The sequence below is a fragment of the Clytia hemisphaerica genome, unplaced genomic scaffold (genome assembly GCF_902728285.1).
Source record: "Clytia hemisphaerica strain Z4C2 unplaced genomic scaffold, Clytia hemisphaerica genome assembly, whole genome shotgun sequence".
Classification (NCBI taxonomy): domain Eukaryota; kingdom Metazoa; phylum Cnidaria; class Hydrozoa; order Leptothecata; family Clytiidae; genus Clytia; species Clytia hemisphaerica.
In genome coordinates, this window is record NW_027104107.1 from 587,332 (window position 1) to 605,753 (window position 18,422).

The 18,422-nt window shown below is 37.0% G+C and overlaps 2 protein-coding genes and 1 non-coding gene across 4 annotated transcripts in view; 1 reads left to right on the forward strand and 2 right to left on the reverse strand.

Moving 5' to 3' along the window:
- The window catches only part of LOC136813285 (DNA-directed RNA polymerase III subunit RPC1-like), a 38,029-nt gene extending 19,838 nt beyond the window's left edge, over nucleotides 1-18,191 (forward strand). The window contains exons 16-30 of one of the 2 annotated variants that reach the window (XM_067069798.1): nucleotides 7,965-8,078; nucleotides 8,528-8,685; nucleotides 9,417-9,572; nucleotides 9,866-10,259; nucleotides 10,625-10,776; nucleotides 11,074-11,160; nucleotides 11,547-11,615; nucleotides 11,967-12,083; nucleotides 12,620-12,740; nucleotides 12,898-12,970; nucleotides 13,898-13,997; nucleotides 15,624-15,692; nucleotides 16,293-16,356; nucleotides 17,516-17,586; nucleotides 18,021-18,191. In XM_067069798.1, the coding sequence (XP_066925899.1) occupies nucleotides 7,965-8,078; nucleotides 8,528-8,685; nucleotides 9,417-9,572; nucleotides 9,866-10,259; nucleotides 10,625-10,776; nucleotides 11,074-11,160; nucleotides 11,547-11,615; nucleotides 11,967-12,083; nucleotides 12,620-12,740; nucleotides 12,898-12,970; nucleotides 13,898-13,997; nucleotides 15,624-15,692; nucleotides 16,293-16,356; nucleotides 17,516-17,586; nucleotides 18,021-18,038 (1,763 nt within the window). In that variant the 3' untranslated portion in view covers nucleotides 18,039-18,191. Of the gene's footprint in view, nucleotides 1-7,964; nucleotides 8,079-8,527; nucleotides 8,686-9,416; nucleotides 9,573-9,865; nucleotides 10,260-10,624; nucleotides 10,777-11,073; nucleotides 11,161-11,546; nucleotides 11,616-11,966; nucleotides 12,084-12,619; nucleotides 12,741-12,897; nucleotides 12,971-13,897; nucleotides 13,998-15,623; nucleotides 15,693-16,292; nucleotides 16,357-17,515; nucleotides 17,701-18,020 lie in introns of those variants that run through there. The other variant, XM_067069796.1, reaches the window with a different exon arrangement.
- LOC136813270 (uncharacterized) lies at nucleotides 1,693-6,017 on the reverse strand. Its single transcript, XM_067069781.1, has 3 exons — nucleotides 5,948-6,017; nucleotides 5,409-5,765; nucleotides 1,693-5,125 (listed from the first exon to the last, which is right to left on the reverse strand). Exons 1-3 carry the CDS (start codon nucleotides 6,003-6,005, stop codon nucleotides 1,920-1,922), a joined length of 3,621 nt encoding a protein of 1,206 aa, XP_066925882.1. The 5' UTR covers nucleotides 6,006-6,017; the 3' UTR covers nucleotides 1,693-1,919.
- Nucleotides 16,607-16,678, reverse strand: Trnap-ugg (transfer RNA proline (anticodon UGG)). Its single transcript has one exon. It is a non-coding gene; the product is annotated as a tRNA-Pro (tRNA).
- Nucleotides 18,192-18,422: the final 231 nt, after the last annotated feature.

The window sequence follows — 18,422 nt, forward strand, 5'->3', positions numbered from 1 at the left end:
TTCGGCCAATTTGACTTAGTTTGAGAAAAAGTGTAACAACAGGTAATAACGAGTAACAACGGGTAACAACGAGTAACAAGAGGCACTTTCGATTCTGGACTTAAACTTTTTCGGCCACTTTGACTTAGTTCGAGAAAAAGTGTAACAACAGGTAATAACGAGTAACAACGGGTAACAACGAGTAACAAGAGGCACTTTCGATTCTGGACTTAAACTTTTTCGGCCAATTTGACTTAGTTTGAGAAAAAGTGTAACAACAGGTAATAACGAGTAACAACGGGTAACAACGAGTAACAAGAGGCACTTTCGATTCTGGACTTAAACTTTTTCGGCCAATTTGACTTAGTTTGAGAAAAAGTGTAACAACAGGTAATAACGAGTAACAACGGGTAACAACGGGTAACAAGAGAAACTTTCGGTACCGGAATTTTTAGGCTCGAATGACAACGTTCTAAATGTAATTCATTTTCTGGTTTCATTTTTTGTTTTAGCTTTCTTTGGTAGAAATCGAAATAATTAGTCATAATTTCTAAAGGGGAGTAACACTGAGTAACAAAAATAAGTAAGGATATAATGTCAAATGTTGAAACTTAGGCAAGCTGTATCCACCTTTAAAACCTAACATTATTTAATATATTATGATCATTTGCAGGAAATCATAATAAATTATACGATATCAATTAAATACAAATGGTATCTTCTGTCTAACTATAAACATTAAGTTTAACATAATCCTAATACATTTCTTCTAATTGATGTTTAAAGGAATAAGGGTTCGAATCATTTCATACTTAGTAAGTCTTAATATTATTCTCCTGTGTCAGCAAATCATAACAAACTGATTGACCATAGGTATAAAGAGAAAAAGAGCATTTTAGAATTTTCAAGAAGCATTTGATAGCACAAAGAGGGCAAAACAGAAGGTAGCTAAAAAGTCCCATCCCATACAATTTACAAGGTCAAGCATTACTATCAGAATCACTGCATATGTTAATAATGTCTTTCAATACCACTTTAGGTTGAAAACGTTCAGCCATCAAAGTCATTTTGCTCCCCTCTGCTTTACCCTCTGTATCTGTTTCTGGTATGATAGTTATAACGTTCTCTTGGTTACTGGATTTCTGCTTTCGATCTTGATACAACTTTGATCCCTTTGAAGAGCCAGTTTGAGAAAACTCCAGCTGTTTGTATCTGCATTTCCTTTTATTCTCTTTTTTCAATTCGATTTCGCTGAAAGACTTTGTTTCGTTTGTTTGAAGGCTTTGAAATAGAGATTTTTCACTCAAAAACTGGTTGATTCCCGATCGCTTCTTGAAGACGCCACTATTCGATGTTTTCTTGAGAGACATTGCGCTCGCGAACTACTTCACTAAACGCGAAGTGAACACTCCTCGTTCATATGCCTTAAGGGAAGAAATTTTCGCGGGAATTTAATTTCGCGGTTGGTCAAATTATTTTTTTTCGCGGGATTTTAATTTCGGGGTTCATCGATTTTCGAAAAATTCGCGGGAATTTAATTTCGCGGTTGCAGGATATTTTTGGCCAAAAGCGTTATTAATTAAGCAAATAAACCTGTTTTAAGGCTTGAAATAGTACGAATTTGGGGGAATGCGTGAAATAAATTAAATTTCGGATTGACGATTTTGTAAAATTTCGCGGGAACTTAATTTCGCGGTTTTAGACGAAAACCGCGAAATTTTGTTCCCGCGAAAATTTCTTCCCTTAAGGTAACTAAAAAGTTAAGATCAGTAAAAAGCAAACTAAAGATAAACACCATTTTGGCACACGTCCTACTAAATCATCCCTTAAAAAAATACAAAATTATTAAAAAAATGAAGCCGTGTTGGCACATATTTCCCAAATCATCCATAAAACTAGTTTGTTCTAAAAAAATAGTTATACCAAGTGAACATCGACGTTTAATCGAGCTTACGGTCTTCGCGATTCCGACAAATAAAGCACAAATAATCAACCAAATCAATCATCCGAAATATGACATATGCAATAAATGGAGCAAACGAAAGTGCTACAAAAACATTCGTGATATCCTCAACGATTCCAGCGCGAAGGGAAAACTGCGCGATTGAAGCTACACTATTCATGAGATTTAGTGACACGAGGCAGACTGACTCTACTGCATTTAAACGGTGGGTATTGAGTGGTTGGCAGATTTGATGTGCGAAAAAGTGCATTAGTAGAATGATTGAAATATATTTCAACCGGTCTTCAGGGTTTGTGCAAAAGACACACGAAACGGCTAATAAGAAACGGGAGGTCAAATAAACACACTCCCAGTTGATTTTCCATCCTTTCGGCTGAGCATTCTCTATATCCAGGTAACAATAGCCTTGGTAAATGGTATCCAAGATATGTTTAGCAATCCTTGCATCACTTTCGGTCAATCCATTCTCTAACATACCCAGTTTTATTAATGGCCAAAAGACGAAAATTAGCGGTGGCAAGGTGACGATGGTGAGAAATTGGTTGGGTGTGATTTTGCAATTCTGTAGCCAATTGGTTGCTTTGTAAAGTGCGATGATGAAAAGCACACACCATAACATCACCAGTATAATGGAACAAGTAACGGTTGTTGTGCTGTAGGAGAATTCCTCTGTAGCATCTATGAAGTGATAAGATTTTCCGTCTATGGTCACACTGTTAAGAAATTGTAGCAGCATTACCGTTAGTGGGGTGTGGCCGAAACACAAAAGTTGAACATGTATACATTTAAGACAAACTGACCATGACACTTGTGGTAATGTCTCCGTTTCTTGGGTGATTCTCTGATGGATTTTTCTGTTTCCGTTGTTATGGGGATTTCTGATGCCTTGGAGGATGGTGGCTGCAATGAGGCTGACTGTAGTGAGAAAAACAGGTATCAACCATACACTAAGTTTGATGAGTTCCATTTCAAAAATGTTCTGCGTGTGAAGAGGGCAGTTGTTCAACTTTAACGATGGCATTTGTAATTTGAATGAAAAGAATGACACTAAAATCTCTACTGGAAACAACTTTATGAAAGATGTCGGGTTTTGTAACAAAACCAAGCCTGTTGATTGGTAGAAATGGAACAAGATTTTGATCATTCCCTGAGTAGATGGAGTTGTTCGATTCTCATTTTGTTGTTGGTCTATAAAAGACTGGTTTTGACATAAGATCTGTGGCACTTCGGGTGGTTCGGCAGTGTTATTATCATCATACTTAGATCGGTTTACATCGATCATCTCGTCTGTTTGGTTTTCTGGATGTTCGATTATTTGGTTCGATGACGTTGCTTCGTTCTCCTGTAAAATATCTCTCTGAGAAATATCTTCCTCAAATAAAGTGTAGTCTATCGAATGGAAACGATCATCCATGATATCACCAGCTCTATCAATGTGTTCTGATATACTGGACCCTTCCGTTTCGCCTGCTCTTCGACCTTCGATTTGACGTCGTTCGCCAGGTTCCGCTTGCCTTACTCGTTCATTTTCCGGGAATCTTCCCACGTTTCGATATCTGTGTCGTTTCTGGTATGTTTTCCTACTTCCTAAATAAGCCAAAAGATACAGGGTACGGTCCGAAAATATCAGTACTAACGTAATCAATATCGAATCGATCAATATGAAAATCCAAATCAACTTATTTTCGCAGGTAATAGTTTGTACACAACCCCATTCATTGAAAATGGATATGCTGTAGCCTGGTGGACAACGGCTGCACAGAGGCCCGATTCTCTCATTCCGACAAGTGTCATAAGAAAGACAATCATCAATGTTTCTACAACAGTATGTTGACGGACAGCGTTTGAAAATAATCTTTCCTGTTTCTTTGGTAAAATGCCCCCAATAATTTCCTTTGCTTTTAATGCCGTGTATTGTCCATGATCCTTCAATCGGGCACTTATATCGAGGTGCATTCTGGGCAATGAAGGACTCATTTTCCCAAGAGATTGTCGAGATGCTTGTTGAATACATCTGATTTTCCATTGGTAAGCAAAAGAATTCAAAATATCTCGAGTTGTAATTAGAAGTAATTCGAGTATTTGTAGGGCATTCGAGCACCCAATTTTGGTTAAAATCCATTGGTATATTTTCCATTTTGATTAAAGAAAAATATTCGGGATCGTCACTGCTCAAAAACCGTATCGGTGGTGAAATGTGTACGCTTTGTATATTGGAGACGTAAACGTTGCTTCCAGACATTAATGGAACATTGTTGTTTTTGAAAGTACATTTCGACAAAGTAAAATTCGCCTGTTGATTCCAGAAATGGACTATCGCTTTGTTTCCAGATAAAGCCGGTCTTTGATTGTCAGTGAATGAGCAAGAAATGATAGAAAGGTCTCCTGGATAAGCTATAGATTCGATAGCACCATTAAGTGCTTTATCAAATGTGCAAGATTCGATTGATAAACCTGACCCCTCGTCGTATTCAGGGTGAGGTGTAGTTAAAATTTGTGGTGAAAGCTCGCCATTTTCATCTCGGAACGTGCCCCAAAACGATGACTGTTGAACAGAACCGCCGTCCGTCATAAGTGAAGAGTTGATGAAACATGTCCGGTTAACGTTATGATTCACTGGTACTGTCGTGTTTGAATAAACGAATCGTGAGTTTGAAACTGTGCTGTTGTCAATCGTACAACCCAATGAAGATATCATGATTTGAAGATTCTCAATATTGCAGCCAGAAATGGTCACGAAGTTACCATCTGGCTTGTAATTTTGCAGGAGTAAATTATTCTGGTGAATAAAGTCTTCTTCTCCTTCAAAATTGATGTTTTTGATGTCCAAAGAAAAAGAGCTCTTAATTTTCATGTTGCATGTTCCGTTCACTATGTGACATTTGATTGTCGGTCGTACATTACTATCCAGGGATTCTAGTGTCAGCCGAAAACCCTCGGTGGACACGGCCTTGTTTACCGAATCGATGTAATATGCATATGGATTGGTTAAGGAGCCTCCGTCGATTTTTATATTGCAACCCTTGGTACCTTCAGAATTAGATTTCTCTAAGTTTGTAAAGCACTGACTGATGGCAAAGTGAAGTGTGCGACACGGCATGCGCGTCTCTGTTTTACCACAGTTGTACAGATCTTGTGCGTTGTCACTTTGTGAAACATAGATAGTCGAATGTTCGTCAGGTCCTACAAATAATGGAGAGAGACTAGTGTTGCTGTAGGGAAAATGACTTTTCATATTCGGTTCGAACATAATTAAATAAGGTTTAAACCTTCTATCCTCACCGCTCCTTTAAATTATTTTTTCTTAAAAATCAAGTCACCCTTCTTCCTCTTTACAGCCCTGTTATTATAATGAGAGCCGCATCTAAAATCTAAAATTCAAAAAGACCCTTCACTCTCGAAAATTTGATGAGCACTGTTGCACTTATATGAGGAAATAAAAGGGTACTTAATTAAAGAAACTTACCTAACTGTTTGCACGAATATACAGAGTCAGTGACACATTCATCTACGTCAGGACTAAAGACAAAGATATTCAAAGGACATTGTGCGTTTAATGACACTTCACCTTCGCAAAAAATGAATCGGTGACAAGACCAGGGGTTCACCCAATCTCCATCTGAACGGCCTTTGCAAAACTCATCTATATAACCGCTATATTTCGTAGTCAAACAGTTTGATTTTGCAGCAACAAACATCTCATTTTTTAGACAAAATCTGATAGCTGCGTTCCCATCTTTACATTGTATGTATTTAAAAACGTAAGGTTTGATTGGGTAGTTACCATCGTCAGTACATAAGCCTTTCAATGAAGTTGAAGTCGCTGAAAAAAACAATTAACCATTACCTCGTTAAAGTAGAGTAAACTCTCGCTAATTCCGAGAACTTCTATTTTTCAAATCTTTCTATAATACTAATCCTCCCCCGTAAAATACTCTATTATTCGAATCAATTCGGACAAATTAGATTCTTCGTTTGAGAAGAAGGGATTTCAATATCTCTTACCAGGAATGATCGTAAAAACGAAAGACAGTAAAATAGTGTATTTTGCCTCCACTTCCATCGCATCGTCTAATACAGATTATATATAAAAAGAAAACATTGTTTTAAAAATTCTCTCGCACGTTATAACATATCATTCACATGATTGTCTTATGAAAGTTTATAGTATTATGTTTCAAAATAAAAAAATTTCAAAATAAAAAAAAATTGTCTGGCTTGATTTACGTGCTAATCCTAGATGTCTGAATGTTTACATTAAAAAGTAAAACAAAAAGCACGTTTGAGAGTGGTTTCTCGTCGTTTCCTTCCAAACACAATATCTCGAAAATACATTTTACTTGCACTCCCTCTATTCCTAATTATGAATGTATTTGGTGTTTTTGCCCATTAGTATATAGAGACATAAAGTCGGCTGTCATTCGGGGCCATGTGATGAGTGCTTTAAAGTGGGCTACCGAGGAATTGGGCGCTTGGCTTGCTATGTGCGGCCTTAGAGTAGTTTTCAAGCTTCTAAAGTGTTTTGAGGGTGAAAAGGCCTAAAGGAAACCCTAAGAAATTTCACGGCCAAATATCCGTTTGTCGAAAAAATCAGGGGTTATGGTTATTTCAGAGTGGCCGGCAAAAAATGAAACGCAGAGAGTGACAAAAATATCTCTTCGGCTATTAGCAGCCGAACTTCTACAGTATTGGCCATAAATAAGGATAATGGGTCCTCGGACCTTTTAGTATGAAATATATAGATAGATAGATAGATAGATAGATAGATAGATAGATAGACAGTTTCTTTTTGTGATTTGGTTTTAGGTCAGTTTTTTTGGTTTTTCTTAAAGCTAAAGATTTATCATAGTGATTGCATAGTTTGAAGAGGGGTGTGAACCCCCCTAGGTTTATTTCATCCCCCCCCCCCTATATACCCATCCCCCCCTTTTGTAATGAAATGTTATCCCCCCCTTTTTTTTTACAGAAAATCCGTTTCGAAGGAAACTCGCTTTCCCACCTACCAGCAAAATTATCAACAAGAAAGAGTATGAAGTATTATAGTCACGAGCCAACAATGACAGAATATATGAAAAATACTTCTACAGTATTGTAGAGTTGTATTGTATTCACATTCCCAAAAAGATAACATAATTCTATTAAAAATTTGAACTTATAATATGTAAACATCAGGACGACCAGGATCAGTGACTATGGTTTGTACCGACAGAAGAAAATTTCAGGTGAAAACGCCTTGTTCTGTGCATTTATGTGGGATTTATGTTTCAGAACTCCATAGACGTAGGTGCCATTTCAAAACAATGCACATCCACATGTTTTCAATAAGGATGATGCAGTCATTATTACAAAAAACAGAAGTTACAGTCGAGTTGATCCTGGGGTATTCACAACTGAAAAAAAGTGTCTTAAACCTCGACAGATGACAAAAGAGTGTTGTGCTCTGTGCTACACAACAGAAACAGGAGTACCGTATTATCTTGAATAAACACCCCCTCGATAAAAACGCCTGTCGATAAGAACGCCCATCCTTCGAGGAAATATTTTCAATAAACATCCCCCTGATCCCCCATAAGTAATACGCTATATGTTGAGCTCTCTATATTTTAAACGTTGATATTTCTCCAAGTTGCTCTCCTTCTAAACGAAAGTTTTCCATGAAATCCCGGTTATTATGACCATGACCATTTGTTGGCGACTTGCGGAATACCAATCGATTATTTGCTTTCCGTTTTTCCTGACCAAAACAGTCCAATTCCGAAATTCCGTTCAATTAACAATGTAGCAACCTAAAAAGCTTTTGGTTTTGGTAGATGGCACTAGAGAACACTGGTAATTTACAAAAAAGCTTATACCAAAATTATTTACCTAGAGCATTCTTTGTAGATAAAGAAACAATATTTTTCATCCCCGAACATACTATTACTACGTCTAAAGGAAAGTTTTTTGATACCTTTCTTTCAAAGAATGCCTGTAAGAAATTCAAAGAATGAATAATAAATAATGTATCTCTTTGTTGTTTCAGGCTCCTTCATCAATATCTCACAGATGATTGCTTGTGTCGGACAACAGGCTATATCTGGACACCGGACACCGGACGGCTTTGAAGGAAGGTCCCTACCTCATTTTAAAAAACATTGTAAGTTCAGCGACGTGTTCCGAAATCTTCTTCATTTTCAAAGTGGGACAACACGTCAAAGTCACGAAACGTTGTTTTGAATTCGATTGTACGTGCTCTATGTTGTCTCGTTTTTATTTTATAGTGGCTTTATACATTAGAGAATCTTTCCTGAGGTTAACCAGTCAGACTTACTCGATAATAAATATTGGACAAAGGGTCCATCTTTATTCCAAGTCGAGTGCGAAAATGTCTCATTTATCACTCGGACATATATGTTTGGACCACAAGTGATTTTGTGGTTCAGAGATGCTGGCTAAATCGATCTTGCCAGCTAGGGTACAGTAGAGTACACAGTGCTGAGTCCAAATAAGGACGAAATGCGTACACCTACACTGCCACCCAAATCTCCTAAGTGAATATAGTTGGACAAAAATTATATTTTTCTTCACACGTATATATTTTTTCAGCCAAAATTCCAGCAGCCAAAGGATTTGTGAGTAATAGTTTCTTCAGCGGGTTGACGCCAACAGAATTCTTCTTCCATACCATGGCTGGCCGTGAAGGATTGGTAGACACTGCTGTCAAAACAGCTGAGACTGGTTACATGCAACGTCGATTGGTCAAGGTATGATCGAATCCCCGCTCCTTCCAATCTCCCTTCAGTTCATGCATAACCGAGGCGGCAGGCTGGAGACTTCAAAAATGGTCTGATTCGGCTGAAATTTTGCACACTTGTTCCTTGGGTGAATCCCTTGTGGTGTCTTTTTTTCATTTTTTCAAAATTTTGATTGTTGGGGCGTGTTTTTATTTTTATTTCTTATGTTTACAATTGGGCCTACAAGTAATTTAAAAGATACTGAAGTTGAAGTTGAGCCTGTGCGGTTAGCACGTTCGACAGTTTTATAAGAAAATGAGGCTGAAAATCGGCCAAAACCTAAGAACAAATTAAGAACAATTCAAGTCTCAGATTTCAGGAAGTATTACGAAAGTGTACTTATTTCAACAAATTTAAACCCATTTTAAGTTTTCAAGTCGGGAAACTAAGCGTATTATGAACATCTTAAGAACATTTAAGCCTAAAAATTTCAAAAAATGATGAGCAACTCAGCAACAAAATTCTTGGTCCCTTGAGAATTAGTATTACATGAGTTCAACTGTATATACTCTATCTAACGTTTTACTACTTCTTATAGCTTTACAGTGTTCCTATATGCAGTAGACTATGCATTGTTTTTACCGATTTTGTCCTTTTTATTTCTGTAAGCTTTTATCATACATTGTCTTGATTCTTGACTACACTTCAAAATGTTTGGAACAAAAAAAACAGGTAAACGACTTTGTCGTTCTTATTTCCAGTCCCTTGAAGACCTGTCTCTACAGTACGATTACACAGTACGCTCCTCCATGAACGACATTGTACAATTCATCTATGGTGAAGATGGATTAGATCCTGCTTGCATGGAAGAGAAAGATAAACCAATTGAAGTTTACAGAATCTTTCAACACGTCAGGGTGAGTTTCTCCTTATATTCTTTTCAATTTTTCTTCAATCTATTATATATTATAGAACTTAAAATCTTTGAATTAGAACAGGACTTGAATTACTAATAGACTGTTGTTGGGCTATTCCAAACTATAACAACCATTGTTTCATTTCGAATTTCAAAAAAAATTGAATAGTAAAAAGAGATCCGGATTTACCTGCAATTTTGTCCTTTTCAAGGAATTTTTCATCACCCCTAAAAGAGGGCTTATTACTATTATTTATACCTTGTACGAAAAGATGTGCGTGATTTTTCTATTAGAACATCAATCCATGCGTGACAGAGCCATCCTTAAACGCTGACCAGATCAGGACAAAGTTCAACAATCTGATCAACGAAAACAAAGATGTCGATAACTGCGGTGACCTTTTTAAGAAAGACTTAGCAGCGTTCTTGGACAGAATTTGCACGTTCGTGACGGAGAATTTCGATAAAATGTCTGACGAGGACAAAGCTAAAGCTCGCGTATACAACCCCGCCGCTCACGTTGTGGATTCACATCTAGAAGAAACTCTGCGGATCTGCACAAGGAAATATTTACGTGCTCGCTGTGAACCAGGGACGGCGGTGGGTGCGCTCTGTGCACAGAGTATCGGTGAGCCGGGAACACAGATGACATTGAAGACTTTCCATTTCGCTGGTGTTGCAACTATGAGTATCCTTTTCATTCTTTCGACATCTAAAATCGTTCACTGCCACTGATGTTTCCGACAATATACTTAACGTAGACTTGATATATCCGTTTAGACTCGTACAGTTCGAGACCGGAAACATGTGTATTATTCTAGACTAACTCGACATTTGAGTTGGTACACACATCTGCAAGTTAAGGCCATAGTAAGGTCATTCGACATTTCTACCATCATTTCTAAACCTCGTTTAATGATCTGAAACATAATCTCTCCCTATAAGAATTTGAATTCGAGAAATTTCCCCAGGCTATCGTATAGACTACTCTTGCTGATAGCAAGATTCAATCCATTGTAAAATATATTTCCTTAACTTGATGACTCCATAAAGACATCACACTTGGTGTACCCCGTATTAAGGAGATCATCAACGCCTCAAAGAGTATTAGTACGCCCATCATCTCAGCACCTCTGCAAGATGACAATGATATTGAATATGCAAGGAGAGTCAAAGGACGCGTGGAAAAAACTACACTTGGAGAGGTTTGTAAAAAAGACAGATTCTTACGTTCACAAAATAATCTAAATTCATAACTTTAATCTCTAACCATTTACTAAAATCGATCCATATCAGCGGAAGCGTGTCCGGGGTAAGAACACCATGACAGACTGTACGCAGATAGCTAGCTAGCTTGCAAAGGAATATTATACATCTGGCTTGTAGTTTTTTAACTATTGCAATGTTGGTGAATTTCACATCAAGTCTCTGGAATGCATAAATGAGGAATATGTATTAGTTGACCTTCTCCAGTAATATATTTTTCATTATCAACAAATCAGGTTAGTGAGTTCATCGAAGAAGTATTCACCCCTGATGCTTGTTACATTCTTATCAAAATTGACGTTGGACGCATCAAACTGTTAAAGGTATAATTTTCTTTTTTACTGTTCATCACCATCACTGGTTCTCTCAATCTCCAATATATCGTCATCAAATCGTTAAAGCACGAGGAGACTGGAGAAGAAACAATGTGAAATTATCTTTGTCGATTCCCTTCAGGAATCTTTCTCTTACCCAGTTTTTTTCTGTTATGAGGGTTGATGGCTGTATTCTGTAGAGCCGCCATCTTTTTTTGAGTGAGAATTTCTATTCTCATCATAATAAACATCTGACAAATGTTAGACGTAAGATTTACAACATTGTAGAATTTTTGGCGATTGTATGGTTTACAAATGTGATGTGTCAGGATCTGACTAATCTTTCGCTATCCATCTTATTCAATTTTATTATTTTTTTATGCTACGAATTTTAGCTCGAAGTTGACGTGGAGTCCATCAAGTACGCGTTGTGCATTGCGCCTAAACTGAAAATTAAACCTCAGGTAAAATTGCTTCAGCTTTTCTTTCCAAAGGATTTAACAAAGTGTTTCTTTGATTCCAGAGCCAATCCACAATTATTCCACCTTGCCTCACACGTCTCAATTTATAACTTAACAAAAGTCATAATTCATAGCAACGCACTTCCTATAAATGGAATATTTGCTTTTGTCAAGAACTCTTATTATTAAAGGCTTACCTTTTCAGTAAAAAATCAGTCACTCAAAGGTTCAGGGTTTGCAGACCCGCTTCATACTTTACCCAGTTTCACAAAGTCCCCCCCTGTACCCCCCATGTACCCCCTCGTCAGGTTGCTGTACTTATTATAAAATGTCTTTTTCTTCTTTCCTTCGCAGCACGTTTCCATTCACAGCAAAGCATTCTTAACAGTGCGTGCACAAGAGACAGCAAAAAGCTCAATGTATTACGTCATGCAAATGTTGAAAGGAGCTCTACCTGCGGTTCTAATAAAGGTCAGTATGGACCAATAAGTTTCGAAGTTCGACTCGATCTCCAATACATGCTCTTTTTATTATGATTGGATCCTAACCTTAGAATACACCTTATAGAATATTTCAGGACGATTTTCCCCAAAGAGTTCAGAATATCCAGGATGAAATGAAAAACACCATTTAAAAAAAAAAGCGTGAAATCGTATAAGTTCTTCATAACAGTTCCACATAATAGATAAAGCAATCGTGCCTGTAATAAGAGTTTGGTTTGAATTTTTCATCAGAAAAGAATGAATTCAAAAGTCATTCACAAATTGAGACATTCGACTTACAGGGTCTATTTACAGGGTTTATTTAAAGGTTCTATAAAATCAATGCAGCGACTTCTGACATTAGTGATCATTCCTTCCTGATAAAGTCTGACCAGTCTCTAACGTTTTGTTGATATATGAGATTAGAAAAGCTTTTCCATGTGGATTCACCCTTCATTGCTTTAAATGTTACTGATTAGATAATATTACATAAACCTCTCACTCTCTCCAACTCGTCAACAACAGGGTTACCCCACCGTAAGTAGAGCAATTATACATGTGGATGAAGAAAAACAGAAGGCTGGCAAAGAGAGGTACAAGTTGTTGGTGGAGGGCGATGACCTACGAGCTGTCATGGCAACTAGAGGTCAGTTTACCTTATTGGCCCTTTTTTACAACCCGTAAACGGGGCAAAAACTTTCCTTTTGAACATCATAGCGGTGTATACCGAAGTATGATTAGAAGACAAAAATAATCCATACTTTCGCTCAATATGGTGGGTGACGTTCTTCTTTATTTGACAGGTGTCAAAGGAGCAGGCTGCACATCAAACAACACGATCGAAATGGAGAAGACGCTCGGTATTGAAGCTGCAAGGTATAATAATTCTTTATTGCTTTAAGAAACTACTTTATAACATAAACTAAAAATACTTGAGAGGAATGAAAACAAAAGCGCTCCGTGTCGTAAGTATGCGATAAACTTGCGATATAATGGAAAGTTGGACAAAACAATAGATTTGTACAGATTTGTGTTAGTTTTAGATATACACAAACAAGATAGCATGGATGAACATAGTGTCCTCCCCCCTGGATTCAGGGGGAATGGGTTTTGAGGTCAAAAGGACGTATAGGGGGGAAAGAATTTTTTTGAATCCAGGATGGGGGGAAACGAGGGGGGGATGGAAAATTTTCATTCTAGGCATGGGGGGGAACTCACCAAAATCAATTCAAAATTGAAAAATATCTCGTTTTATGAGATGATATAGCATATGCTTAGCTTTCATTTATTTCAACCAGCAATATTACGGTTTAAAAACAACCATCCTTTCCATTTATTCTTGAATTAGAACTACCTTAGGGAAAACAATAAGCGTTAAATTCATCAAATTGCAGCTTTTTATGCTTGAAGGTGAGGGGGGACAGAGAAATTTTTGAAGCCAGGGTGGGGGAAATGGGGGGCGGGATGGAAAATTTTCATTCTAGGCATGGGGGGAAGAGACTCTGAAGGACACTATGAATTGAATAAAAGAACCCTTCCTATAAATTCAAATATATGATGTGAATTCATTCATTTGAATTGGGAGGCTGGTATTTTGTTTGATACCTACTTTCTCTCGCGCACTAAAGTATTCAGTATGGCCGACACAAAATACCGTACATATGTAGTGAATACACTGATAGCAAAGGCGGGAAAATATGGCGTATCTCTCTAGCCTTCAGGGGATTTTCAAATATTTTCATAGAGGATTTTTATTATTCTCTGAAAAAAGGTTTTATCATTATTTTTACTTCCCGTTGCCAGGGTGACGATTATGAATGAGATTACTTACACTATGAGAAGCCATGGGATGAGCATCGATAGTCGGCATGTCATGTTACTTGCTGATCTCATGACTTTTAGGGTAAGTTTATACTGGAGTCGTTTATAATCAGTGTAATATAGTTATATGGTGTTATATGATAATACGAAAATTGTAACGTGGTAATATGAGTTTTTATAAATAAAACGATGTCTTTTAGTTTATTTTAAAGTACTATCATATCTCTGATTTCTTTTAAATTCAATCGTCTAGCCTACCAGCCCAGGGTAAGTATTTACCTTACCAGAGTGGATCTTATGCTTTTCGTTACACAATACACTCATTGTACAATTCCTCGCAATTAAGTCTCTATGGAACCGTGTCTTTGTGATTCGTACATTGGATCTCATTACCAACAGACACTTTATTTTCATTATTTTCAAAGTGTAATGTGAAAAGTAACAAATATTTTAGTCTGAAAGTGGACGGTAGTTTGTTTACCATGTGTTTACTTAGAAGTCTTAGTGTATGGATAATGCACTTTTTACGACTATTTGTTTCGTCTCTCCTCCATGTTTGTCTGGCGATGACAAAAAAATATTATTGGGAGTAAGATTCCGTGACCTGACTTATATGATTTGAATGGAAATTCTTCATTTTAACCAAATATGATTTAATCAGGGGGGGGTCAGTGTACCAGAAGGTGGCATGTATCCTGGGGTGGGTGGGTGTTTGAGAAAAAAATTTGTCATGTAGTACCTGTGTACTATAATTGGGGTGTTGGGTCCAAACTCGATTTTGATTTTTACTACCTGTGTACCAAAATAAGGGTGTTGGGTCCAAACTCGATTTTGATTTTTACTACCTGTGTACCAAAATAGGGGTGTTGGGTCCAGAATCGATTTTGATTTTTACTACCTGTGTACCAAAATAAGGGTGTTGGGTCCAAAATCGATTTTTATTTTTATTACCTGTGTACCAAAATAGGGGTGTTGGGTCCAAAATCGATGTTAACAGTGTGGAAACAAAAAGGTTAAGAAATTATCTGCTAAAATAGTAAAGTAAAGTTGTTCTATTATAAATTGAACAAGCCAAGTTTGTCCAAGATCATTCTTCCAAACTTCTTGGAATGAATTGAAATCCTACCAGATCTCACTGAAATGAAGGTTTATCGAGTCAATGTAAACATTCGAACATTTGAATTCAAACATTCACCATTCGTACATTAGAGGTGCCAACTCTCACGCATTGGGTGTGAGACTCATGCATTTCTACATGGTCTCACGTAATTTTTGAAAAGTTTGATTTCTCACCCATTTTGGATTTTTGAGAAAATTTTTTCCGATTTCCCGATTTTCCGAAAAGAAGTTTTCCCGATTTCCCGATTTTTGGAAAAATGTTTACCCGATTTTCTGATTTTCGGAAAAAAGTTTCTCTATTTTCCAGATTTTTCAAGGTAGTACCCGGTAGCTTTTGGGGGGTATGGGGTGGTTTTGGTTTTTTACCAGGTACTACCTGGGTAGTAAATAGGGGGTATGGGGTGGTTTTGGGATTTTTCCATGTAGTATGGTGTACTTCAGGGGTGGGTGGGTGTCAAGTTTTGAAAAATACCTTGTAATACACATACATGCCGCCTTCTAGTACACTTACCCCCCTGATTTAATTGCAACGTTCGAATTTCAACGTCATCTTTTTCTTCATTCGTTAATACTTAATTGTCTTCTTTAGGGAGAAGTATTGGGAATTACTCGACATGGATTGGCCAGGATGAAAGAAAGTGTCCTGATGTTGGCGTCGGTAAGCAGCATTGTAATCCAAATCATTGGAAAACGTTTATATGTTTAGCCAAACATCACACCAGCAGCAGAGCTAAATTTGGCTCTCTTGCTCGATATATGTAATGTATGGAGTTCTCATAAACAGATCATCCATTCTGCGCATACCGCGCATGTGAGAATCTGACCTCGTTAACATTCAAATTTGCATTGTCTTTTCTTGAAAAAACGAAAACGAAAAACTAAAATGAAAACAAAAGCCAAAGTTCCAAATCATATTTTTTAACGGAAGCACCCAAAAAAGCCGGTTTTTGACCTCTGTGTTTCTATTTTTAGTAATAGAGAGAGGTCAAATCCCGGCTTTTTTAGGGTGTTTCCGCTAGAAAAATGACTTACGCATATCAAGAATCACCGTGCTCAAAAGCTCATTTGATTAAAAACAACCAGTGCAAATTCTTTTACGGAGCCAGATCAAAATCTGCTTGAATATTAGAGAGTTTTATTACTCATTCTGAATTTGGATATAATGGAACAATGATACAGATTCAATTACAAAAGGAATGGTTTAGAGAGAGAGTTGGCTGTTTACGGTTTCTTATTCAACGACATTCTTTCCTTATAGTTTGAACGTACTTCAGATCATTTGTTTGACGCATCTTTCTATGGCAAAAGCGACGCAATTAACGGTAATTTCTTATAATTGTTATTATATCTAATTGCTTCTCCTTTAAACCGACAATTCTTCCATGTCATCAGTACGTATTAAATATATCGTGATTCATTTGTAATTTAGTTAGTCTAACTAAGTAAGTGAACGTTTTCTTTGTCGTTTACATCTTTTTCAAGGAGAATTTTCCTATGTCGAAGTATGCGACACCTAGCTAGCATAAAATAAAAGATAAGGGTGACAACAATGCTGAAACTAAAAAAACCTTTGGGCTCAACCGGGATTCGAACCCGGGGCCTCTCGCACCCAAAGCGAGAATCATACCACTAGACCATTGAGCCACATTAGTGGAAGAATAATCTAGCTTATTTATTCCCCATCGTGACTCCTCTTCAGCATAACCAAACAGTGTTTTGTACGTGTTTGCATTGCTTCTTCTGCGCTTTTCGAACGTTTATCTTCTATCGATGCTGCACGGCTTTGTTTTTTGTTTTTTTTTTACATCGTACATTTCGAAGGGATCGAAGAACGACTGAAAACGATTAAAGACGGCCTAAATATACCAATCTTATTTTAGGAGTTCAAGGTTTCCTTTCATGACCCATAAGAAAAAAATCTTTTTATTTTGTTCTCCATTTTCGTTTTTTTTTGGATAGTCTTGAAAGGTCGAGTTATTCCACTCAAAGCTATCTTTCTTACGAAGTTTTACTTGTATGTTTTTCCCCTCATTTTTGAGACGTCCTTGATTTATCGCTTACTGACAATGTCGACTTCCTAAGATTCTCAAGCCAAACCAGTTATCCTTTAGGGTTATATTTCAAACCCCCCTGCAAATGATTCATACCGGCCTGTTATCAAATTTAGAAGAAATTCACCTCAGAAATCTAACCTGAAGTTAATGCAAAGATATGAGTAAAATCTATGGTTGCCGTCAAAATCAGTTTGATTAGTAAAAGAATGTCATTATTATCATATTTCTACGTTTTCCTTTGTATAATGCTACCTTACTGCTTCTTGTTTCAAATAAACGCTCTCCTAAGCGGGAAGACATTAATTGGAAGGGGGTGCGTTCATTGAAAAATCTTCTCTCGTCCCTCACGTTTATTCGAAGTAATACGGTAAATAAAATAAGCCATTACGTTATAGAGTGTACCTAACCTTTTTGCTTTTTTTTTCAGGTGTGAGCGAGTGCATTATAATGGGTATACCTATGAATGTCGGTACCGGAATGTTCAAACTTACTTCAAAAATATCCTTTTCATTATGTTTTCAAAGTGTGCTTTCTGATAGACTATGTCATTTTGTCACTATCTAGGATATAAGCTCTGGACCCAAGGAAAACTCATTGATGGAGTTTTGCTTACGAAGTGAGTTCACAGATGGTAGGGTATGCCGTTTCTTCGAAACTCTACCGGGGAAACTTTTCTTTTTTTAGCTTTCTGATACAAAAGTATATTCTATTAAGGCCTGTTTCCATCGACCGCGCAATCGTGAACGCTCTTTTTTTTTTTTTTGTTCAGCAGTTTTTCTCTTTCTTGATTGGTTAAAAATAACTGTTTGAGAAGTGCAAGTTGAAAAACAGTTGAAAATTGAAATAACCTCTCATACTGTGATGTTGAAACTAATATTTGTCTGACAACATATTGAACTTTCCTTAACGAAGAATTGCTTTCATTCGAATACGCATGTGCATGGCATTGATATTCAACGACGTCCTCTCATATTCGACACACCTGACTTCCACTTGAGTGAAATAACAAGCTGAGGATTTTTAGATTTTTTTGAAAAATTTGATATTGCTTTGATAGAAAACGGAAAAGATATTTTGTGAAATTTTATACACTTAAAACTAAAGTTGTGCGTCTTTTTCTTGACTAACCTACTAAACACTAAATAGAGCTACTCTGTATTTCCCAAGCAACGGCAGGTGAAGCAAAATAATGCGCCATCTTAGATAAGAAAACTTTTGATTTATACTCTATATTTGTTCTCCCATTTTGTAACACCTGATCAAATCATCTGGACTGGGAGATTTTTTGATTAACTAGTTCAGCAACACAAAAATGCAATGCTAAACAACATCAT

Bases quoted from the DNA above. Each gene is read 5' to 3' on its own strand.
- LOC136813270 (XM_067069781.1), bottom strand. From the start codon at position 6,005: ATGGAAGTGGAGGCAAAATACACTATTTTACTGTCTTTCGTTTTTACG. The intron at 5,766-5,947 runs GTAAGAGATATT...TGTTTTTTTCAG, and splicing joins CGTTTTTACGATCATTCCTG to CGACTTCAACTTCATTGAAA. The intron at 5,126-5,408 runs GTAAGTTTCTTT...CATTATTTGTAG, and splicing joins ATATTCGTGCAAACAGTTAG to GACCTGACGAACATTCGACT.